The 25695-nt window shown below is 39.0% G+C and overlaps 1 protein-coding gene across 3 annotated transcripts in view; it reads left to right on the top strand.

The window, feature by feature from the left end:
• NBEA (neurobeachin) overlaps positions 1-25695 on the top strand; it is a 663869-nt gene that overhangs the window by 417754 nt on the left and 220420 nt on the right. For all 3 annotated transcript variants that reach the window (XM_056109123.1, XM_056109115.1, XM_056109106.1), the window contains one exon: positions 23263-23399. In XM_056109123.1, the coding sequence (XP_055965098.1) occupies positions 23263-23399 (137 nt within the window). The remainder of the gene's footprint in view (positions 1-23262; positions 23400-25695) is intronic.

Below are 25695 nucleotides of genomic sequence, written 5' to 3'. Positions count from 1 at the left end.
CATTTAAGAGTGTGATTTCTTCCTGCTGTACGTATCCCTTGATGAGGAGAAAATAGCCTTCACTGTCCCTTCTAATCTTTTTCAACGTGAAATTAATGTTGTCGGATACTAGTATGGCCACCCCAGCTTTTTTGAAGGAGCTGTTTGCTTGCAGGATTGTTTTCCATCCTTTGACTTTGAGTCTGTGTTTGTTCTGGCTGTTGAGATGAGTTTCTTGTAGGCAGCAGAATGTTGGGTTCTGTCTCTGTATCCATTTTGCCACTCTGTGTCTCTTAAATGGTGAATTTAGACCATTGACATTGAGAGAGAGTATGGTTATGGGGTTTTGTGTCATTTTCTGTGCGGGTGTGTTGTGGTTGTAGGGTTTGTCTTGTCTTATAGTAGCCCCTTTAGCCCTTGCTTTAGGTTTGGTTTTGAGTCTATGAAGTTCCTGAGCTGCTGTTTATCTAGAAAATAGTGTACTGTTCCTTCGATTTTGAGGGAGAGTTTAGCCGGATAGAGTATTCTTGGTGAAGCATTCATTTCAGTGAGTTTTTTACTATATCTCGCCACTGCCTTCGGGCTTGCAGGGTTTCCTGTGATAGGTCTGCTGTGAATCTAAGGGGTGCTCCTTTGTATGTGATTTCCTTCTTTGCCCTTGCTGCTTGCCGTATTGTGTCTCTATCGGCAGCATAGATAATTCTAATTATGATGTGTCTTGGAGTGTTTTTGTTGGGGTCTCTTTTAGCTGGCACCCTTCGGGCTTCTTGAACCTGAATGGCTGCATTGCGGAGCTCTGGGAATTTTTCAGCAATGATTTGTTTGACGGTGTTTTTTTCGTTGGGATTGTTTCCCTGAGCTTCAGGTAGTCCCATGATTCTAATGTTGTTCCTCTTGGAATCATCTGCTAGGACTCTGATTTTCTGTAAAGTTATTTTGAGGTCTCTTGCCACTGTTTGTTGTTGCGTGTTGGCTTGGCGCAGCTGATCTTCCAGCTCACTGATTCTCTCTTCAGCTGTGGTCATTCTATTTTTAAGAGAAGAAACTGAGTTTCTCATTTTATCTACGGAATCTTTTAATCGTGACATTTCTGCTCTCATTTCTTCGCGTAATTTGTCGATTTTTTCTGTGGTGTTACTGGCTGTCTGTCTGATTGTTTCATTGAGTTGATTGAACATCTTGATGACTTCGTATCTGAATTCTATGTCAGAGAGGTCCCTTAGGTAAGCTGTATTAACAGAATGTTCTGGATTGTTGTTGTTGTCCTCCACTTGTGATGGGGATTTTCTTTGTTTCTTCATATTGCTGAGTAAGTAGGTTGGGGACTAAATTCCTTGGGAACTAGGTTCCTTAGAATGGGTAAACAACCTGTGGCCACGTTAGCGGCCGCCGGTTGGAAAATAGGCCACGCCCACTTCTGAAGCCACACCCACTTCTGAAGAGGCCACACCTCTACGAAAACTGGGTTTGAGATGAGATGGGCGCCGCGTGAGGAGTGAAGAGGGGACGGCAGAAGCTCACGGCTGCATTTCTTCAGGCGTCTGCCGACTTACAAATTTTTGTGCTTGGATTTCAATTATACAATGATTAAATACCTATCCCTCCACCAATGCCCATTCTCCACCACCAGTCCCAGTATCCCTCCCATCATCCTTCCCCCCATCCCACCCTACCACTGTGGCAGGGCATTCCCTTTTGTTATCTCTCTCCTTTCGAGTGGAATTGCTGAAATTTAGGAACGAGGTGGTGCTCCTGCCTTCAAGGCTTATCCCTGGCCTGCAGTTCTTTCTTTTCATAGAATTTTCCTTTGAGTGGCTCTATCTATTCATATCCTCCTGTTTCTGACTTGGGGTTTGTTTTTTGTTTGTTTTGTTTTTGATGCTTTTATATAAAGATCCTTACAAAGTCTCTTAAAATGTTGTTTGTCTACTTTGAGTGATCATTTCTAAAGTCACTTGGCCATAAGTGCCCCCCCCGCCAAAACTTAGCTTACAACAGAAAAGAAGGGATACAGAGAATGTATGTTTTGAAAGAAACTAATAGGGCCATAAAAATAGTGTTCCTAGTTATAGGAATATATCAATTTGTTTTGTAAACGCTGAGGCCTGTTTATCTGAACTGGTAGGATGGTGACAATGTCACGTAATAGTCTTTTTATAAGTTACTTATAAAGATAAAATGCTATAAATAACACATCAACCATATAAATATAGAACTTTTATTATTCTAAAAATGTTTCTCAGATAATTATTTCACCACTCCCAGATTTTAAGTTGTCTTCCTCGTTTTTCATTTGCCATTCTAAATCACTTGTTGTCATGCTAACACCCTGAAATGATCTTCAATATCTTTGCTAAAGAAGATGAGTATAAATCCAAATTAAATCCATGCAGTCGTAAAAATCTTAGCACAGTATCAATAACGCATTAAAAATCAGAAAATACTACTGCCTTCCAAACTGAACACACTAGGTATGGCCTGGCCGGCCCTACTGGCCCCACATTCCCTGACCAAACATTCAACACTCCGGCCCACTTAATTAAGTATTCCTGAGAGTGGCCCTCGGCTCCCTGAGCACTGCTTGGGAGCCTGCTTACGAACGTCCCGATATACCTGCCTTTGGATGAAAAGTACCTGTTAACTTTTTAACAAAGGTAGTGATATGGATTACTTATGTTTTGTTGAAGAAATGCATTTTTAACATCTAAAAGAGGGGTCAGGGAAATAGCCTGTAGGGGCAAAACACATGCAAATCATATGTGAGGTCTCAAGTTCAAGCCCCAGCACCACTGAGTCAAGGGACAGTCAGGCCCACATTGCCAAGGCGTGTCACCAGGAGTTGCCCCTCCGTCTCCCGAATGGGGCTAGGAAATTCCCTTCGAATATATACTGGTGTATACCAAAACTATGTGCATATAAAACGTAACCACATAACTAGATATAATTTCTTAGATTTTATATTTGTCGCAATGAATATTCCGCTTTTGTAAGAATAACAATAAGAATAAACCTGGTGATTTCCTAATTCACTTTCTGGCTTTTCAAGCCCTGGTTTTGAGACCAGAGCAATAGTCCCGTGGGCACATGCTTGCCTTGCACACAGTCGACCCAGATTCAATTCCAGGCATCTCATACCATCCCCCAGGCACTACCAGGAGTTACTCCCGAGTGCAGAGCCAAGAGTAACCCCTGGGTGTGACCCCCCCCCCCCATCAAAAAAACCAAGCAGATCTGTTTGATGCAGACCCACAGATGAGGAAACCTTTTACTATAATTTGTCACCATACAGCATCACTTAATAGTTACATTAAATTTAAAAGGGAAATATATTAGACTATAAAACTAATGGGAAATACTAATTTAAGATTGATTCTGTTCTTAGCTTAATACTTGGATCAGTTTTTGTTTACAAAATGAAGATGAGAAAGAAAAATAGCTAGCCATGCCATTTAAAAATAGCAAGCTAGGAAGAAGGCAATTCGGTAAAATTTATGTGCAAAAACTAATCATTAGAACAACAGTATTATTGACCTTTTTTTATAAGTGAAAGTATAAAAGTTATGAGAGGCTAAAAAGTTTGCTATAAATATTACATAAAAAATTCTATTAAAATATATGCTCTATAGTTTGAACTAACATATATCAGATAATATATTTCAGTATGTTTCTATATGTGGATATAAGACTTCTATGTCAAAACAATATTCTCAACTGAATACTCAGTTCTGAATAGAACTCTATGATTTATATATGATTTATATATGCGTGTGCATGTGCGTGTATTTAATTAACTTATAACTAATTTTAGTATTATAAGTGTGTTGTGGCAAAAGTTACTCTGGTAAGCTAAAGAAAATTCTGTTAAGTAAAATACTTTAGCACAATTTAAAAAATATATTAGTGCCTTCTCATTTTTCTCCATATTCTTTGGGGTTTTTTAGTCTTGAGGTAAAATGTTTCATAAAGTTATACAGCGTTGAATGTCATACAGTTTTCTCTTTCACTTGTAGTTCGCTTACTTCCCAAGCTGTTCATCTCAAGAGGCAAGTTAAATATGTTCTTGTTAAATACTCAAATTCAGCAAATTTCTAATATAATTATAACACATAAGGATTCTAATCACTTACATAATTATTATATTAATAACACCTAACTTCACTTACTTTGCTTTTTTTACTTCATAGATATTCAAAAATTAAGTTGGCACGTACAATTCCATATATAACAAAAATTTTCAATTTACTAATTGTTACTTTAAAAGTTGAAATTGATTATCATATCTTATTTTAATTTAAAATAATTTAATTTCAGCTGTAGCTTTTAATACATCTTCAAATAATTGTTGAAAAGTAAAATTTAATATTAAATAAAATGTATCTGAATTGGCAAGGGAATGATTTAATTCAATGAGGGGAATTGTGTCCTAATAATGTATGTTGTCTTTTAGAAATGCAAGTTCTGTACATACATAGAGTAACAATAGAAAATTTCACAAAGGATTGAAATTCACACAGCTTTCTTTATTATTATAATATTCAGATTTTGAGAATTTAGGGACTTTAGGGTTAATGAAAATGGTGTCATCATTATCAGTTCTGTAAATTATCGTGTAATTCTTTTTGTGCTCATTATCATTTCTGTAAATTATCAATGTAATTCTTTTTGTGTACATATGCTTACATATGTATTTGTATTCTGTAGATATATATAATGCTGATTTTATTATTACCAACATTTCACCCATCCATTTCATGTGAGAAGCTCTGTTCAGAGGGGGTGAGACCTTTGACCCCTGTCACTGGATGTTGTTCTCCAAACATCTCCAGAGGTAAACCCTGAACACCGCTATTATCCAAAAATATTTAAAAGAAATAAATATTTCTCTGCACAGCAGAGCCTGGCAAGCTACCCGTGATGTATTTGATATGCCAAACACAGTAACAACAAAGTCTTCAATGGAGATGTTACTGGGCCCGCTCAAGCAAGTCAATGAACAACGGGAGGACAGTGACAGTGACAGTGACATTTAAAAGAAAAGAAACCTAAGACTCTGAATTCCCAGTTTTCTCATCCCCCCTCAATCTATTTTAAGTTCTATGGCTTTCTGATTCTAGATATTTCAGATACTGGACTCTTAACACACAGTCTTTCTGACTAGCTTCTTTTAATTAGCGTAATGTTTTCAAGGTTCATCCCCGATGCAGCACATATATCCTGAATATGATGAATAATGTTGTGGTGTATAGATGTACTGTCACATTTTGTTTATCTGTTCATTGACAGGACATTTCTGTTACAACCTTTTGGAGTTTAGGATTGTTACTAAGGACATTAATTTTATATGGACCTGTGCTATATAGTTTTCCAAAGAACTGCATCATTTACTTCTCCATCAGCAGTGTTCCCAGGTCTCATTTTTTCTGAATACATCCCAATAGTCATTATTATCTCTTACTTTTATTATAACCATCCCATACAATTTTTATTGTCATTCTTAACAGTTACCACATAAATTCTTGTATATGTTTTCATATATATTTTATTTCCTTTGAAACTGTAATTTATCAAAGATAGTAACTGTGTCTTCAATAGCCTATGTGCCTTTGTCTTTCTTCTTTTATTTTTCTCTTAAGTAAGTCAGGGACTGGCGAGATAGTATGGGGATTAAGGAATTCGCCTTTCATGCAGCCACCCTCAGTTCAATCCTTGGCACTGTATATGTTCACCCTCACCCAGCTCTACTCATAAGTGATTCCTGAGCACAGAGCCAGGAGTAATCCCTGAGCACCACTGGATGTGGCCCAACCCTCTTCACCACAAATAAAATGAATAGAATTCATACAAAATATGTGATTCGAACATTTTAAAATTTTGTATATAATAGCATACAGATTTTCAACTACTTACTACTTTTATCACTTTTCATCCCCATTGCTCATCGATTTGCTTACGTGGGCGCCAGGAAGCGTGCTAGTGTAGCCCAGTGGTGTCTGCTCACTCCAGGAACACGAAGAGCATCAAACCATCCATTCAGAGTCTTGACAGAGAAGTTCAACCATCTCATAGGTGGGCGGCCAGGCGTTCTTTTGACATCCTGTGGAATCCAGCCAGATGGGATGGACTCGTAATGTGATTTGGAGACGACCGCTGGACTAAAGCCGTTACCGACTGGATTCCACAGGATGTCCATTCAAATACTTAGAAATTAAATGATTTATTTCTATCTCATGCATGAACGGTGAAAAATGTTTCCTAGGGGCATTTAAAAGTACTTAAATACTTGCAGTGGCCAGAGAGACAGTCAAGGGAGTGAGGCATTTGCCTGCACAAGACTCTGCTGCTTCTACATGAGACTTTGCCAGCACAGAATCCCTGAGTACAGAGCCTGACGTAAGCTCTGAGCAAAGCCTAAATAAGGATCTATTGAAAGGGCAATAAGATTGACAGAAACCTTCAAGACTGGAAAAGATGTGGGGAAAAAAAGAAAGTTATCAGTGAAACAAGAATGAAACTTTGAACAGATTTACTTGCTCTTCAGAGGGTTCCACTGCAAAAGGAAGTGTAAATAAAATGGAGACCTGAGATATTTATTTAGTTAATTTATTTACCCAACAATTAGCAAAACTTACTTCAAAGTTTTTAAATAAATAATTATAGGGCTTAAATTGTCAGACTGTTTGTACAGACTACTTTAATTATTCAAATGATTACTCTTATTTGATTTTTCTAGGGCAAGTCTCCCCAAAATTATCCTAATCTTTTTCCAATTATCCTAATCTTTTTCCAATTCAAGTTCTGCAAATTTTGTCATTTTTTAACTAAATGTCTTCTCAGTTCCCAATTTTTTACGTTATCTGTACATCAGAATTTAAACGATTTTTCTCTGTCATGACACAGGAAAATATATTCTATAGCTAGTGGATTATAGAGTTTTTGTTGTTCTTCTTCTTTAGGTTTTAGGTGTGTCATACATAGTCGTGCTAAGGACTACTCCAGCTCCGGTTTTGGGTTTTATTCCCAATAACACTTAAAGGTCCACACAATGTCAGTGTTAAAATCCAGGCCTCTTCGCTGCAGAACAAGCATTCAGCCTGTTGAGATACCTCTCCAGCCTCATAATTCAGCCCCAGATTTTTTAATATTTTTGTTTTTTTGAAAACACTCTCCACACGCATGAAGGTACTGGCAGAGGAACAAAGGCATGCGGGTCCCGAGGCTGAGCTCTCCAAGCCTGCTCGGATCGGGGCTGAGCATCCTCCACCCAGATCCTCCAAATTCCAGCAGGCGGGGGTCACACCCACCAACTGGCCCCCTGACGCCGTGTAATCCCATCAACGACCAAGACTCAGAGACTATAAAACCCAGTTCCCGGACATCTTATTATCTCATTCTTATTTTGTATAACCTGGCAGGCTACCAAATGTAACCTGCCCACATGGGAGAGTCTGGCAAACTCCCCGTGGTGTACCAAATATGCCAAATACCAGTAACAATGATGGGTCTCATTCTGCTAACCCTGGAAGAGCTTTTAATATGGCACTTTTTAAAAAATCTCAGGGCTAGGACGAAGGAGACGGTACTGTGGCCTGCTCAAGGCAATTGACGAACAACAGGATGGTCGTGATCGTGATCATGATCGTTTGTTTCAGGGCCACACATGGCAGTGCTCAAGACTTAACTCTTGGTTTTGGTGCTCAGGGGACTGACTATATAGGGTGCCAGCAATCTATTCTGAGGTGCAAGTAAGACAAGTACCTTAACTTTACTCTCTCTCTCTGATGCCAAAGATTTTGATATTTTAAAAAGTAATTATAATATAGTAAGCTAGCATCCTTGATGGGGAAATATCGCTGTCTGATAAGTGAGAATTTTTTAATTTTTTAAAAAATTTTGTATTAAGGTTAGGTTGGCTTAAAATATGTTTTAGGGATCAAGTTTCATTGCTTTTCCAATGTATGTTACCACACTATACCTACCAGAATCCACTCACAGGCCATTAATTGCTCCCCATTTTCTTCCTCTCTCCTCTATACCTTTCTAGTAATCTCAGTTTTGTTGTCTGAGTTCAAGGGTCTTATTTGATTATCACTGCTTCATTACTTTGTTTCTCTATATTCATATATGAGAGAGACCATGTGGCATTTGTTTTCCTCATTCAGACTTACTCCACTGATCAGAGGCCTCTGCAATTTTATCCATGTTGTAAAAAAAGGGCACTGTAGCACTGTCCTCCTGTTTTTCATCAATTTGCTCCAGCGGGCGCCAGGAACGTCTCCATTGTGAGACTTGTTGTTACTGTTTTTGGCATATCAAATATGCCACGGGGAGCTTGCCAGGCTTTGCCATCTGGACGGGATACTCTCAGTAGCTCGCCGGGCTCTCCGAGAGGGACAGAGGAATTGAACCTGGGTCAGCCATGTGCAAGGCAGACACCCTACCCGCTGTGCTATCACTCCATCCCATAAAAAAGGGCAAGATTTCATATTTTTTTAGAGCTGCGTTGTGTTCCTGTATATAAGTGCCATAATTTCATGATTCGCTTATCCACTGTTTGGTACTTGGATTGTTTGCAGAGCTTGTCTCTGGTAAATAGTCCTACGACGAACATAGGTGTGCAGACATACTTTAGAACTAGCGCTGCTTTGTCTTTTGAATAGTGACTTCAGAGAAGAGTTAGTTAGTGGATTATTTGGCAGATCTGTTTCTGAAGTCTTTAGAAATACCCATACCATTTTCCACAGAAGCTGAACCAACTTGCATTCCGACAAAAGTGTATGCGAATTCTTTTTCCTCTGCAGTGCGCTGCCCTCTCCTGAGCACTTGTTTCTGGCATTCTCCCCCCTCCCCATGGTCCATTCTCATAAAACTTACTGTTATTTTAATTTTCGTTCTCTTAACAATGAGTGATATAGAGCATTTTTTCATTCCCTGTTGACCATTTCTACTTCTTTCAGTAAACTATCTGTTCAACTAATCCCCCATTTTAATGGAGTTGTTTGTTGTTACAGAACTTTGAGAGTTCCTTATATAGCATGTTTGCCCTTTGCATAATGTTTATTATGTGAATAGTTTCTCACATTCACCAGGGTGTCCTTTTGTTTCATAGTTGTTAGTGTCACTGTTTGGAAACCTTTTTTTTTTGTTTCATATAGCCCCGTTTATTTATTTTTGTTTTAATTTTGCCTACTGTTGGAGTTAAAGCATCCTTGAAACACATGGTAGTATCATGTATTGTTTTGCCTGTGTTTTCGTCAATATATTTTATAGTTTCAGATCTAACGTTACTCAGTTTTCTCAGTGAGTTGGAATTTCTGTGTGGGTTTTACAAAATTGTTGATTTATCAGCTTTTACACAAATGTGTCCATGCGTGTGCGCGTACGTACGCGCACGCGCGCACACACACACACACAGAGAAAGGCACACGCACACAATTGCCAACATCCTTGTGGAAATCAAAAGAATTTGATTTGATTTCTCATTCTTAAATTCACAGAGTGCATGTATGCATGTATACACTCTGAATTTAAGAATGAGAAATACAGAAATACAGAGTTTCACTAATAGAAGTACAAAGTAGTTAGTTACTAGGTAGTTCTCCTGTCAGCTCTCCTACTTTTCTCACCTTGATGTTCATCACAGTTCCCGGCTACACATTCAGCGATGTCTAGAGGACAAACTATTTCCAGACTTTATTTTCTACTAAGTCAAAGTGAAAGCAAGTTTCAAATGATGGGAGGTGCATGCATCTCCCTGTGTCTTCCTTTACTCACTCATTTACTTACTATTGTTTATTGAATAATTAGTGAATGTTTATAAAGCAGGGACTTGTACTGATTAAAAAGAAATCATCAGGAGAATTGGCCTCCCTACTACTACCTCCCAGCAACTCAGTTCTAAGGCAGAGAGTATGTTTGCCCTAGTAAACCTAGGTTGATAAGATGATCAGATCTTTATTTTAGGGGCCTTCAAATGTTCTTACATTGAATGTTTAGGTAGCAGAAATGAATTTGTTTATAAGTAAATGATTTTTTCCTATAAACTGAACTAAAAAACAAGTATAAAACAAAATAGAGATAAGATATGGAAGAAAAATTCAAGTTTTTGAAAAATGGAATAAAATTAAAGGAATCATAAATTCAAATAGCTGAGAATTTTCCAGAGAACCGTTCTTCAAAAAAGAAAAGCTATAAACCAAAGCTCAGAAATATTTTGCTATAAATGTGAAACATACTAAGAAAATAAATACCTCAGAGAAATTCTGTGCCATAACGATGACAATAAACTCTGACTTCATGTCTGTTTTAGCTAACTAGTCTGTAGAGAAATTCTGATATAACTAATAAATAGCCTTTCAGGATAGTACTTTGTTTTTATCTTAGAGATTTCCCCCATACTATTTTTATAAAGTTTTACTTATAGAACATAGCTGAGATTGAATAACCCTAACATAAAAGTGTGTGGTGTGTAAATGTGCATGCATGCATATGTATAATATATATAGACACACAAACACACATAATCATATATATGAATAATGTAAAATTGTCTTTTAAACAGTTTTGAATTCTGGAAAATGCGTTTTGCTCAGAATTTTTCTCTTTAATTTTTAAGCCCATGTGTATTTCAAGGGAAATTTAATCCATATGTCCCTGACTCACTCACACTTAACTCATCAAAATGTTGTTTAGTAAAAGCCATTTGATGTTGAAAAAGCTTTATGGGGCTTTATAGTTTTTTTTTTCTTTCTCTCTCTTTGAATTAGAAAGTCTCTTTGCCAGTCATAAATAGTATACCCAAAAGGTTCATGTTCAGCTTCAAACAGAATTCACAAAGCTCTTCGAGATATTAACACAGCCCTTTTTCTTGTAAAAGTTAAAATATTTAAATTGCTAACCTAATTTTTAAATGTTATCATAGTTATAAAGAAAAAAATCTGGTCTTCCTAACCTCTTCATTATGTTAAGTTTCTGTATGCCATTTTAAAATCTACAAATATTTTATTATATTCATATTTCTGTATTTCAAAAAAGTGTCCCTTTCAACAATGAATTTTATAGTCAATAAAAAGTTTTAAAGGACTGTTAGTTGTAACAACATCTCTGCTAACAGAGCTGTGTGAATTTAAAACATAATAAAAGTACGTATTTCAACTATATTTATTCGACGTCTACTATAGTTAAGTATATGGTATTTTAGCATCATTTTCTTTTTAAGAATAAACTATCCTTTGTTAGGCTGAGAGAATTTCACAAACCACAGTGTTGAGATTTATTCTGTTGAGTACAGTATTCCAGTTGAAAGTGATTTTTAGTTTTCCTTTTTGCTCCATACTGAGAATTTCTGCCAAAATAATTATTCTACACATTTATAGTTCTACTTGCTCTGAACCTGAAAAGTTGGAGCAATAAACAACCCAGCTGATTCATCAATCAGCCCTCTTTCTCTTATTTGTGGAGAACTAAACTTTCATGGAACATGTTTTTAGAAAAGTGAATGGATGGGGATATTAATCACCTACTGGAAATGTGTAGGCCGTCTCGTTTGTCACAGTTGAGGGGAAAAGATAGATAACAAAACTGTTTTCTTACTGCCACACTCTGATTGTCATCAACTTGGAGAGGAGGTAGAGGAGAGGCATTTGTCACCCTGTCACTGCCACAAGCACACGTGGGAGCCCTGGAGCTCTCCTGAGGACCATGGCACCGATAAAGCCGGACAGCAGACTGATTCTACCACTGCCTTAGAACAGTGCAGTGTGCACAGAGACTAGTAAGGTGTTCTACTTTCTGGAAATATTCATTGCATGTATTTCTGTGGCATTGTGCTTCAGAGCCAGAGGAAGACCCTGCACAGTATACTGAGACATAAACAGTCATCAGCAAGGGTAAGTATGTACATGGCAGTCAGTTTGTGAATAATGATACCAGAGGACACTGCACCATAGTTTAGTGAAAAAGAAGCCCTAGAACCTTTCGTCAGCATCAAGAATATAAAGTCAGACTGGGCTTGCCCCCCACATAATTGTTTACCTTTTTCTAGATAAAATGCATGGGCAGTTTTATTCTGTAAAGATGACTGATTGCAACGTTTTAGATTATTCCATTCAAATTTCTAGGGGTCCCCCCCTTGATTTTAAGTCACTGACTGATAAGACCACAGAATACAGTAGCTTTGGGGATGTACAGATTGTACAGGGGTTAGAGGACATGCATCCAACCTGGGTTCAATCCCTGGGGCCATGTAGTCTCCCACTCATATCAGAGTACATTTCTGAAGACCTCTGAGTACCATCAGCTATCAAACTGGGCTCAAGAAGCACCACATCCTTGGGCCCTAGAACTGAGCTACTGGTAGACACAGCCAAGTCTCACTGGGAGTGACTGGGTAACCCTCTCCCCCAAAAATGCTTGTGTGTGTGCGTGTGTGTGCGTGTGTGTGTGTGTGTGTGTAGCACTGTAGCACTGTCCTCCCGTTGTTCATCAATTTGCTCAAGTGGGCACCAGTGATGTCTCCATTGTGAGACTTGTTGTTACTGTTTTTGGCACATCAGATACACCACAGGGAGCTTGCCAGACTGGCAGGCGGGATACTCTCGGTAACTTGCCGGGCTCTCCAAGAGGGACAGAGGAATCAAATACGTGCAATGCTATACCACATAATTTTACATATAAAACAGAAATTCTAAGTATCATTTGTTACAGAAAACTGAAAAAAAGAAAATTCCTTTTAGATCTAAGATAGATGCTCTACTCACCAGTTTTACAAGCAGTTAAAAAAGAAAGAAAGAAAAGAAAACTTGATAAAGTAATGAAACATTGGCATGGAAGAGCAAATAAAGCTAGAATATATAGTTTATATATGTTGAGAGAAAATAGCTCAGGGTAATTACAGCAAATGAACAAGGTGTTTTTTCCATGTTCTGATGTGAAAAATTACGGTTCAGAGATTAGGGTATATATTCATAGTCACAGACAAAGAGACAGTCCAAAAATTAAACTCTTTTCTCTGTGTACCCAGAAGGCCTTATTAGTAAATAACAACATCAGTGGTTTTTTTGTTTGTCTGTTTGTTTGTTTGTTTGTTTTTTCTTTTGGGGTGACACCTGGCAATACACAGGGGCAGTTCCTGGCTCTGCACTCAGGCATTTCTTCTGGCAGTGCTCAGGGAACCATATGGGATGCTAGGAATTGAACCTGGGTCGGTTACATGTAGACAAATTCCCTGCCTGCTGTGCTATTGCTCCAGCTATCACTGTATTTTTCACTCCAAGTTGTAACCCATTGATGGATTAACAAGTCACTTATGTGAGTTATCACAAGCATCATTTGTAAAGTAAAGCAAAAATAAATATATTCAACCAGAAAAAGTCAGAAGTCATCATCGTAAAGATAAGAACTGGAAGGACCTGTTGGTTCCTGCTAACCTGATACGAAATCCAAACTTGATTCACTTCAGTGTGATTATCTCAGCAAAACAAATATACATATTGAATGTCTACTATATACAAAGACATTATGGTAAGTGCTTACAGTAGAAAGGCACATGATTGAAAGTTCATGCTTTTGAGGAAGTTTTAGTCTAGAGGAAAAATAGATAATGGAAGAAAACAAACAGACATAGATATACAAAGGAAACCATGATAACACAGAACAGGGCTCCTGGCTGCCATGCAGATTTGAGCAAGTCTTCCTGGGAAAGGGGTTTCCAGTATTGAGTCTGGAAGCATCTGTCAAAGATTTAGAAAGATTTAAAGAATTATGGCATTCAGTTAGAAATGTCACCTTCTATGTAAAACTGTAATAGTTCTAAACAATTCCACTAAAGTATGATGAAGGCAACAAAGCTGCAACTGCCAAGAACACTTTCCGTGTGTAGGGGCGTCCGGATTTTATCCTGAAGACCACAGTGAAACCATGAGGAGTTTTAGAGATAATGAAGTGGTACACTCTATTTTTTTTCAAATGATGACTGTATAGATTATGTTATGCAGGTGTTCAGAATTGAAGTCAGAGGATAAATGTCCAAGTCTCTGGTAATGAGATCCAGGAGTAGGGGCCACTCTAAAAATAAATAATAGTGATATGAAAAGAATAACAATAAGAGAAAATAGGTAGAAGATTGTGATAGTTGATCAGTCGTGAGAAGTAAGGGTGAGGTATTTCTGGGAGCAGAATAGTTGCTGTTAAATGTGTTTAGAATAAGATGCAGGTGATCTGATCAGCATCCAACGATGTTGAATATTTAAAGTTTCCCAAATGACGCAAAGTTTTGAAATTTAGGGACAAATGGTCCTACAGTTGCCAATTAAAACCACTGAAATCTCCCAAGATACTTAAGAAAGCATAAGATAGAAGATCAGTGGGCGAGATTTGGAGCCCCTATGGAACAACAAGGTTAATGGCAGCCAAGCAGGAGACATCATCAGGAAACCTTGAAGCAAGTCCAGCAATAAAGGGACAAGAGTATCTGATGCCCTGGTGAAAGTCAGGGAATTCTGAGTTCATGCTTTTTGAATGGATATTTATGATATTCCATGATATTAATAAAATGTTAAAATATTGAAAGAGCAACATGTTTTCCCTCTACTTTGGTGTAAGTAGTACTGGGTGAGGGTGGAGTCACGAAGTAAAAAATGAGTGAAGAATTAATGATAATCATGGGCAATAACATATAAAAGCCAAACCAAGATAGACAAAGATAGTTCAAGGAGAGAGAAGAGAAAAGGACTCATGCCCCGATAAAATAATTGGCTTGAAAAGAAATGAAAAATTTATTTTCTTAAAGGGAGAAACTAGAGAATAATAAACGCATATGCAGTAAAACCTTTAAAGGCTTAAAAATAGATGACATTTTAATTTTCCCTAACACGAATATTTTTCATTTATTTCATATGAACGGCATGGATATGTGAATTTTTCTAGGATGGTGTCATATATTTCTCAGAGATATGCATGTGACCTTCCCCCAAAAAAGATACTACTCCTGCACATTTTACTAAGTTTCAGTGTTTGCTTAAATCCTAGATTAGAGAGTAACCCTCAGAATCTTTGTGGGTAGGGAACAGAGTGACTGTCCAGCGTGTAGGGCACCTTACCTTGTATCTGGCCAACTTGAGTTTACTCCCTGGTACTCCGTATGGTCCCTGATTCCTGCTAAGAGTGATCCCTGAGCACGGAGCCAGATGTCAGCTTTGAACACAGTCAAATGTGGCACAAAAACAACAGCAAAAAATTAGAACTTTGTGTGCTTTCTGGAGGTTCATCTCACGCTGCTCCCCTTCACAATCCTAATCCTTGGTCATTTATTTACCCTTACTTCTATCCAGCAGTTCTCTCGACTAACTGTGCTCTTCTTCCCATCTACCGTCCAAATCCTTCAGATTCATCATATTCACTTCAGTTACCACTGCCATCATCCCATTCCAACTGTATCTCAGATCCAGCCCATAAAGATCGGACAGGACCATCACAGCTTTACAAATAGCAGTGATTTTATTTTTGTTCATTTTTTTCTTAGTTGGGAACAGTTAAATTTTCTAGCTGGAGACCATTATTTAGTAGCCATCTGACTTCCTATCAATTACTCTACCATTTTCTCATTTGTAATATAGAGACAATAGCATGCTTTTCTCCAATTTGTTACAAGGAATAAGTGAGAATAATTTATAAAACATGCTTTAAATAACTCTTAGAAAAATATTTTTACCCTTTGATCATGATAATTTTTTCTGTATATTTCTTTATCTGTACAACATACTATAATCTTTTTGCAGGTAAAATCAACATTTTATATACTAGTGCGTTTTCTCTTCATAACAAAAAATGTGAATAACTTTTATTAAATGTTTAAATGAGTACTACATTATGTCTCTCTACTTATGTAATTTATAAAGAGGAAGCAGTTTATGTATTCTAGGGAAAATATGGAAGCTATGAAATTAATTTTATTTAAAAAGATAATAATCTAGATGACCAACGATAGTAAAAATTCTCATTGCTTTTCAACATGTTTTTAACTTATACTTTGTTTAAAATGCATTGTCCTTCATAATTTTAAGGAATAATCGGAGATCAATTCCAGAATAATATAAAAGTTATCATCTGTTACTTAAATGGCCCTTTGTACTGTTATATATAAATGCTACAATTTCAGTACTCAGTCTCATAAACAGAGATCACATATTGTACTGTGTCACAGATACTGTGTTTGATGAAAAATAAATAAATAAAAGAATTCCCCTGTCTTCAAATAACGTGTGCCATGTAGGAGAAACAGACTTCTAAACAAATGGAGCTGGAGCCAATATATTCTAGTGCTGAAATAAGGATCTCTTCAAGAAACTGGGATCAGTAAGGCAAGGCACTCCAATCAAAGGATACAGAGACTCAGTTCTCTGAGTTTAGTGGACTTAAATCATATCTTCTGGTTTATTCAATCATCTAATCTAGTAGAAATTTACTCTTCTTGGTCATTAAATGATATTGCAGTACCATAAAAGAGTCAATACCTTTCTAGAAAGTGAAAAATGTCTTCCATATGTCAAACTGAATGTGAAGAACTAGAAACACAGATCTCAGCAGGTTCACCTAGTGGGTCAGAAGACAGTGCAGTGATCGCATGAGCAGTAAAACTACCACTGATGTAGTATATGTTTATGCTAGAAAGTAGCTGATCTTCTAATCCGCATGATTTGAAAGTTTCTTGTATGAAGTCATAGCCTTGGCAGAAAACACTCTTTTTAAAAAAAATTTATTTTACCATCAAGGATTTTCTAGGGCCAGGATATCATACAGTGGTTCAGGAGGGCCTCTGGGGTGGCCCAGGTATCTCCTGCACCAGAGGGCCCAAGTACTCAGTTGTCTGCGTACTTCAAAAATTATCAATTATAGACATATTAAGGGCACATTTGCTCACATTTGTTCTTGAGATGTGGGCTTCCTGATTTTAAGTGCATTTCCCCTTTCTGGGGAGATGGTCTGCTCATCCCAGAATGGGATGTGACCTTTGTTTTTCCCACTCTGGAGAAGTCCATGCGTGTCCCCCACCCTCCTTCAGGCCCTCCTTCCCTTATGTCCTCCTCCTCCCCCTCTTCCTCTCCCCACTTTGTCTCCCTCTGCCTCTCTGCCCAGCTACTTTTAGTCCTCTTATTTCCCAAATAAACTTTTCTTTTCATACACACAAATGTTCAATGAGATAATGCATTTGGTAATATTGATGTTACTATGCATGAGTATATGTTCTGCTATGATGAACAGATGTTACATTAAATTTTTATCTTCAGTGTTCTTACAAAGAGAACTTTATTGTTTTATTTTTATTTTCAACCTGGGTAAGTTGAGGTTTTTCAGAGTTTGTTTTATGCAGATGAGAAATGATTACCGTGCTCTTAAGCTTCCGTGGAACTTTATGAATTATGTGCTTAGAGAGACTTACTCTATTTGTATACTAGTAGTCTAAGGAAAACAGTGCATGATAGGGGTGATTATTTTAATTCTCAGTTTAAAGATAGATTGGGACTAAAGAGATAGTTCAGTGGGCTTGAGCATGTTTTGCATATAGGTGATCAGGGTCTACTCCTAGCACCTCATGGACCCCAACTACTGCCTGGAGTAACTGCCAAGCACTCAGCCAGTATAGCCCCTGAGCATCACTGTGTATGTCCCAATATTCAAAAATAGAGAAAGAGTGTGGCCTGTATTCAAAAAGTAACCAAAGCTCATTCGGAGACTACTTCTTGGGCAGAATGAACATGTTTAAAAATTAGATTTACTTTGACTTGCTGGTTTGTGAGGGGGAGAGTTTTGGGGAGTATAGTAGGGAGGGACTAATGCTGTAAGTCTATTTGATTTATTTACCTGGTGCTCAGATATGCGTGTGTGTGTGTGTGTAGATAGATAGATAGATAGATAGATAGATAGATAGATAGACAGATAGATAGACAGATAGATAGACAGATAGATAGATTTAGGATAGCTTTTTAAGGGCTGGAGCAATAGCACAGCGGGTAGGGCATTTGCTTGCATGCAGAGAGCCTGGCCAAGCTGGGTTCGATTCCTCCGCCCCTCTTGGAGAGTCCGGCAAATCGAGAGTATCGCACCGGCACAGCAAAGCCTGGCAAGCTACCCGTAGCATATTCAATATGCCAGACACAGTAACAAGTCTCAAAAAGGAGACATTACTGGGCCCACTCGAGCAAATCAATGAGCAATGGGAGGACAGTGCTACAGTGCTACAGCCTTTTTAAAATTTTATTTTCAAGGAGTACACAGTAATTAATTACATTCAGTATTTTGAATTTTCATTGAAATATTTTTTGATTCAAGTAAAAATATTCTCTATTTCAGACAAGAAATAGCTTTTAAAAATTCCAAGTTTTTGAGAATTCCACAAGATCAGTCTTCTGATAATAGAGTTGGACCACAATCAATGTTTGTTGTATATAAAGTAAAGTAGAGATTTTATTACTATGCTTTCTTTCTCCTTAGGCATTTCAAATGTTTGAATCCCAGGAAACTGTCCTGGATAATAGAAATCTAAGATCTTGAGCAGTATTTCCTCCTCATTTTCTTCACATCCAGTCTTCTATACAAACAAGTTTTTTTTTTTAATATCTTAAAGCTTTCCTTAGATTCCAAACGAGTGTACCATACCAACTTTCTTATATTCTTCAGTAATTTGTTTAAGATGTTTTGGAAAAAAGCATTTTCTTTCAATTCTGTGGAGGAAACATTTTTCTTTAAATTCATAGTGGTATGCTTAAAAACAATGTAAATCCAAAGAAGTTATAAATATTTTATATCTTGTTTTAGATCATGCTGTTTTCTTTCTGCAAATTTTTTCTCGACACAGAAATTATAGAAACCTGTTTTCTTAGGTTTTTGCCTACAATTTTTGGGAGGGAATGATATCCTTTTGTATAAAACAAGGGATTTTAGGTTTGTTTCATTATTTAAAAAGATTAGGAAGACTTTAAGTTTAAACAGTTTAACGAAGGTTATTCACTGTTTATTACCTTAAAATAATGTTCTTTCCTTGTTCCAAAAGCAACCAAGTTTGGCTTTTAGAGTAATTAAGGTGGGAAAAAAGATACACATGGCTATTATGAACTACTATTAGTATTTAACTATGCTTTGAAACTATTCTAAAATACATGGTAATTTCATGTTCAGTATAATTTACTCAATTAAAAGCCATCGAATAATCGTCATAATGCCAATTTTAAACTTCAACTTTGTGCCTGTGTCTGGTGAGATTGACAGTGAAAATATAATTGCCATACTTATTTTTAATACCTACATTTACTGCCTCTTCAAAGAACTATATTTCTTTATCAACCCTATATGTGAGATAAAGAAAAGCAGTCCTGACCACTGGAAACTGGCCTGATGCTTATTAGGAGTGGGTGTTTGCATGTTACCAGGAGCTGGTCTGGATCTCCCAATTAGAAGGTGGCGTTCCATTGGACATCAACAGCCGCAGAGAATAGTGACCTTCCATGAGTACTTAATGATGTGAGGCAAAAAGTCAACTCTGTAACTTGTTCTCAGCTCAGACAAAAAGAAGGTCACTCACTCTGCATAGCACCTAGAAACCAAACATCCCCCAATCGTGGTTGATGTGAGTGACTCTGCTATATTTTGTGAATTGTAGCCGTTGCCAAGATGTAAGCTTTCCTCTCTGATAAGATGTATTAAGGACTCAATCACAGAACTATCTCCTGCTTCCTCACAGATCCTCATTCACAGTAAAGCCCTGCTTCCTTGAACAATCCTTAAGTCACTTAACCAAAACCCACATAGATTCTACCAGTTCTTTCGGCCACGCTCAGACTCAAGCGGGCCAGGGTTCTCAAATCTCCCTCACTGCAGTAAGCAATAATGCAACTTTTCCAAGGATGGATTTGTTCCTCACAGACCTTGACCGAAGGATATTGACACATTCCTAATCACAAGGTTTCAAGCACTGAACTAATAGTTAAGTAAAAGAGACCTTTACAAACTATACAGTTCTATTTAAAACCTGACGTATTATTGCTATTAAAATTTCTATGCCTGGAATTTTGTTTTCAGCAGAATCATCCAACCCACAAGTATTTTTGACAGTCTACTTTTTAAATATATGTGAAAAAATAGTTCTCTTTTCAAATATAAAACACATGTATTTCTACTCTAGGTTTGTCATCTCAAATGATTAAAAAGCAATTTCTCTAAAGAGAATCTCATACCCCTTAAAGGTTCTTTTCATTATACTTAGGTGATATTCTATTTCAGATTTCATAATGGCATTTAAAAATAATGGCAAGTAATATTCCTGTTATTTCAAAGTTGTAATTGGTAATACTTTGACATTATATCCTCAAATTCTATGCAGTAAATAGCATTTACTTTCATCTTAATTCCCCATCTTTAATTGGTGGGATTTTAAACCATTGTATGCATCACAATAAAATCCCATCCACTTGTTAAACTATACTTTAATGTCCAATTCTTTGCAGTTATAGTGGTTTCAATGGCTAATGTATCTGCATTTAGTCCCCAACTTTCTACACCAAGCAAAGTTAAGTGAAATTAGTAATTTTGTAACCAATTCTAAAATTGTTAACAAAGTAAAATAACCCAGTTATCTTCTGGAACACAGTCAACATACGCAACAACTCTCTGGTATAAGAGGCACCTCCCTTTTTAAAACTAATTTTATTTGAATAGAGATCCACTTTTTCAAATAACCAGATCCATATGGAAGATCCGTTGGTCTGTGATTATGGCTTGTGTAAACATTTTAATATTGGTCCCCAAATCCAAAATCTCCTCCAAAAGGGATTAAACATAATCCCCTCACTCTATTACTAGAGTGAATTAACTCGGAATTCTCTTTGGGGCTGGTTTGCTCCCAGAAGGACAAAGATGCAGTGCTCCTGAAACATTCCATGGAATTGGACATTGTAATTGGAGATTTCCAAAGCAAGGGGGTAAAAATGACACTCTTAATAAAGCTGAATATTTTACAAGGTGACCTCTTTTTTTAAAGGGGACACCATCCTTTGATGAACCCTGGAAAAATCGCGATTCGGTAGAAGGGGATTGAATGAAATCAAAAGGAAGTATAGGCTCTCCTCTCAAATGAAGACAATCGAGGAGGGAAAATGTGTTGTCTGTTAGAAGTGTGTATTCAGAATCAGTGATACTTATCGGCAGTTCTGTGCGATATTGATCGTGTGCTTCATAAAAATCTTTCTTTTATCCTTAGTTCTGTATGTGATATTGATCATGTGCGCCGTGGTTTTTGTTTGTTTTCCCAGTCTAATTGTTTGAACATGGTAGATTCTTTCAAGAGAAGGATACAGTCTGCTGTGTGTGTGTGTGTGTGTGTGTGTGTGTGTGTCTGCGCGCGCGCGTGTAACCTTTCACCAAGTCCGTCCCGGACCGGAGTCCCTTCGTTTCCAGAGGGAAGGAACGGGGTCACGCCCTTTCTCCCCGCGGCGACCCGCCTGGCTTGTCCCAGAAGGCGGGGAGGAGCGCCGGCGGCTCGGGGGTTAAAGGAGCGGTTCGGACCGGTCCGGCGTCGGGGGATTCCGCGGAGCGCGGGGGGCTGGAGGCGCCGGCGAGCGCGCACACAGACTCTCCAATAAACACAAAGGAGGGCCTGGGGAATAGAAACCCAAATCCACTTGTAATCGTGCGAGAGATTCGGGCGTAATTGCTTGAGCAACCGAGATTAAGATTGATGAGCCTCTAACGTGGCGCTCCGGATCGACCGCGGCCGCGCCTGGGCCACGGCCGGCCCGGCCGAGCCGAGCGGACCCGAGCGCGCGGGGCCGGCGGAGACGCCCGCCCGAGGAGGCCCCCGCCGGCCAGCCCGGCCCGGGGACTGGAGCCTCCCGCCGCGGCGGGCGCCGGGGCCGGGGGCGCAGGGAAACCCGGGGCCCGGGAGGACGCGGCCTGGGGTCCGACCCCGGGCGACGGCGACCGGGGAAGGCGGACCCCGGCCCGTCGCCTTCTCCGACCCCGACTGGGGGCCGCGGAAGCCGCCTCCGGCCCTGTCCCCCCGCAGGGAGAGCGGCCGGGCCTTCGGGGCCGGGTCGTGGGGCGCGGAGGGCGCCTCGTCTTCAGCGCCGGGCCGCACCGGGCCTGCTCGCCGTGGGCCGTGGCCGTGGCCGCGCGGGCGGACTCGACCCCCGGCGGGCGCGGCCACCGAGGGCCCCGGGCCTGCATCTTCTCGGGGCCTGCCTGCGTGGTGGCCTTTGGCCTGCTCGAGTTCCGACTCCCCGCGACTCGCATTGGCGGGGTGGGAGCGGGGGCGGGGGGATGGAAGGGATTCCCCGGAGCCCTCGCCCGGGGGGGAAGAAAAAAAAGACTTTAGGTTCTTTCCGATCGCCACGTCAGCATTTGAAGTCCCAGACGGCAAAGACTACCTCCCCTTCGAGGAATCTTAAAGGGGCAGATGATCCCTTTGAGTGCCCCAGTATCCCCAGAAGTGAAGCTCATTTTCAAGGATTCCTAACGTGCACCTTAATCCGGCACTCCCTCAACACCTTTCTCCCCCGCCCTTCCCCACTCCCCTTATTGACACCCGGGCCCTCCGGTTTACAAAGTTGGGAAATGGCGTCGAGGACACGTCTTTTCTGACTCTTTTCTTCCCCTTTGGCCCTCGGCGAGCGTGTCTGGGCCCCGACGGGCACCTTTTCGCACCGGAGAGGTATTGCAGGTCCGCGCGCGTGTCTTGAAGAACGCGGCGAGCCCTGGGCCGCGGATCTCTCTACAGCTGCAAGGTTGAGACCCGCTGGTGCGGCGGAATTTAGGTATTCACACTCTGCACCCCTGATCTGCAGTCCTCCTGCCCCGCCTCGGGGAAAGCCGCTGCGGAGTGGAGTGGCTTCGCACCAGCACTGGTGCGGGGGGCAGTGCTGACTACCGAGGTTCTTTTGAGAAGCTGGTGGTGCTGAGTGGAGAATCCGGAGCTTTCCGGAGTCCGTTCTGCCGTTTTAAGTTGAAAGGCGCGTCCCAACCGACCTTGTAGGATTTCTAGGCTGAGGTTGCAAGCCCGTTTTAGGAAGGGTCTCCTATGGGCTGACCTGACCGCTAAGATTTTTTACAGAATTATTTCTCTCCAATCTCGTTCAGTGTAAAAAGGTGGCATCAAACCTGAAAAGGACTTTAACAGGCACCTTTTGCGTGTCTCTGTGCGTCTTTAAAAAAAAAAAATCGAGAGCGCTGGTACCCTTCTGGAAGAGAGCCCAAGGGGGCAGAGGGGTTCAACCTGACTCTGGTGCCCTTGTCTTTCAGGCCCAGTGGTTCTCAGCACTCCTGCCCAGCTCATCGCTCCCGTGGTGGTGGCCAAGGGGACACTCTCCATCACCACGACAGAAATCTACTTTGAGGTAGATGAGGATGATCCTGCCTTCAAGAAGATCGACACGAAAGTGAGTCCAAGTGATTCTGTATACAGTGATGGCTTTTGTGGCCGGAAGTGGTTTGCAGTTTTGCTTGGTTTTTAATGACAGTGGAGGGTTGGGGGGAGGGGAATCCCATTCTCATCTTTCCCAGAAAATAGAATGAATGAAAATAACACAGGCTCTATTTCATAGCATCTAAGAATATATTAAGGATTGTTAATTTTGTATCCGCGGAGCATCCATATTTTAAAGATCTCTCTAAAAGTGCCTTTATGTGCACTTACCAGGATTTGGTAGTTAAGCCAATTGCTCCAGAGTCCCTGGGGTAAAACATCTCAGACTCTCTCTCTGGGAAACGTAGGAATGATCTTATGGAATTATTTTTACTGGAATCGCTTATAATTTCGAAAAGTGTAGACTAACATGAATTGTTATTCATTGAGGTTTTGAGGAAAGAAGGGGCCATTTATGTATAAATTTGCCTCCATTATTACAATCATTTTTCATGTACTGAAATAAGAATGGGTCTTGCATGAGAATTTAAAGAAGGAGAGAAACCTATTCTCTGAGAAGCCTCTATTCAAAATGTGTGTGCATTGTACATACTAGTGATCAATGTTTGAAGGTTATATTTTTCTGTAGGTGTATGGCAGGGAAATATGTGAGTTTGGATGAAATGCACAAAATATTTGTTTAGTGCGTCTTGTTACAAAACTTTTAAAATTCAGTGCCTCTTCACTTTCTTCTGAAGTCAGATTTACTATTTTTTTATCTTCCTGTGTAATTTGTTAACTTTCTTTCTGACGTTAAAAATCAAGAACCTAAGTGTCAGATATATTCAGTATTATTTTGCAATGATTTTCTTTAAAGTTTTTTTTACAGAGTAGTTATTGTAAAGATGAATGTTCTCATATTCAGAATTTTATCCTATTTAATTTATATAGAGAGATAAAGCATTATGAAATACACTGTAGGGATAGCAGCTATAATTTTAAAAGTGACCCACATCTCAGTGAGCTTCCTTAATCCCCACACGTGATCAGCTCCTTCAGCACTTGTTGACTATTAAAATACTCCAAATGCTAGACATGAAATTTCCTTCACTTCTAGCTCTGAATTTTTAAAGATAAGTTTCCAAATGTAGTATATTTGGGTTTTGATAATTTAAGTTTGTCTTTTATTAGTTTGCCCTATAAAATTAGAAAGAATTTTGAATTCCTGATTTAGTAAACGGGTACCTCACTGCATAAAAAATAAGATCTGGCCAAAAATCAGTAAGAAATTGTAATTATTTATTTCATTAGTAGCACAGTTAATTTTCACTTGCAGTTTTTGGTAATTTCCCTATGCCCTCATCCAGTCTGTTCTTCTGGTTTCTAACTTGGCATTCTTTACTGTCATGGTAGATTTTCCCTTATATTATCAACAACGCTACAGAGTTCTAACCCGGAGGGGCAAGCTTTGAAGGTTTTTGTGTCTGTTGTGGAACGGAGTTAGTCTTGTATGTCAGAAACTGAGAGCGATCATTATCTTCTGTAACTATACAAAAATTACTTTTCGTAATTTAAAGTTTCATTTTAATAATTTCGTAAGGTTATTTCTCATGATGAATGAAATATTCAAGTGGGCTTGGTTTCCAAAACAAAATATGACATCGTTTTCTAGAGAAACAATTTAAAGTGAGACACAAACAACTTTTATTTTACTCATTTATTAGCTTCTAATTAAATAAAAACCAGCAACAGAAATTAAAATCTAAATCACAAAAGTAATTTTCCAGTGTATTTCAAGTGCATTTTTTCAAATATATAATTCAGCTCTTCAAGCGTTATTATATAAGCTGAATTCAAATTTCTTTGATATATTTAAATAACATTTCAAGTATATTTACGGAATGTTAGAAATAGAACAAGCAATATATTTCAAACAAAATGTAAACTTTTTAAAAGTTCAGACAATTTCAAAGACAGATAAAAGTACCAGGAGGAAATCTACCTTTCAATGGTATCTTTGTTAGTGGAAAATGTCTGGAAGTATCCCAAATGGCAACTGAATTGAATTCTGTTCACCAAATCACAAAACACCAACATCCACACTTGCAAAGACAATGTGAGATCACGATATTTGTTACAAATCAAAATATACATTACAGTTTTCCTCCTCTGATGGCATTTCCAAATCGTGTTTACTCACAGACAGATGCACCTAAATCACAAGGATTGCTCTAATCCTTTGATAGTTAGGCAGAGCGTTCACTGGGGTCTCCATTAGAGCCGGGGTGTTGTCTAGGTGTCATTGTGTGTTTTTCAGGGGAGATATGAAA

The sequence above is a fragment of the Sorex fumeus genome, unplaced genomic scaffold (genome assembly GCF_029834395.1).
Source record: "Sorex fumeus unplaced genomic scaffold, SorFum_2.1 ptg000008l, whole genome shotgun sequence".
Classification (NCBI taxonomy): Eukaryota; Metazoa; Chordata; class Mammalia; order Eulipotyphla; family Soricidae; genus Sorex; species Sorex fumeus.
The sequence above is the reverse complement of the archived record's forward strand: the minus strand, read 5'-3'. Positions and strand labels throughout refer to the sequence as shown.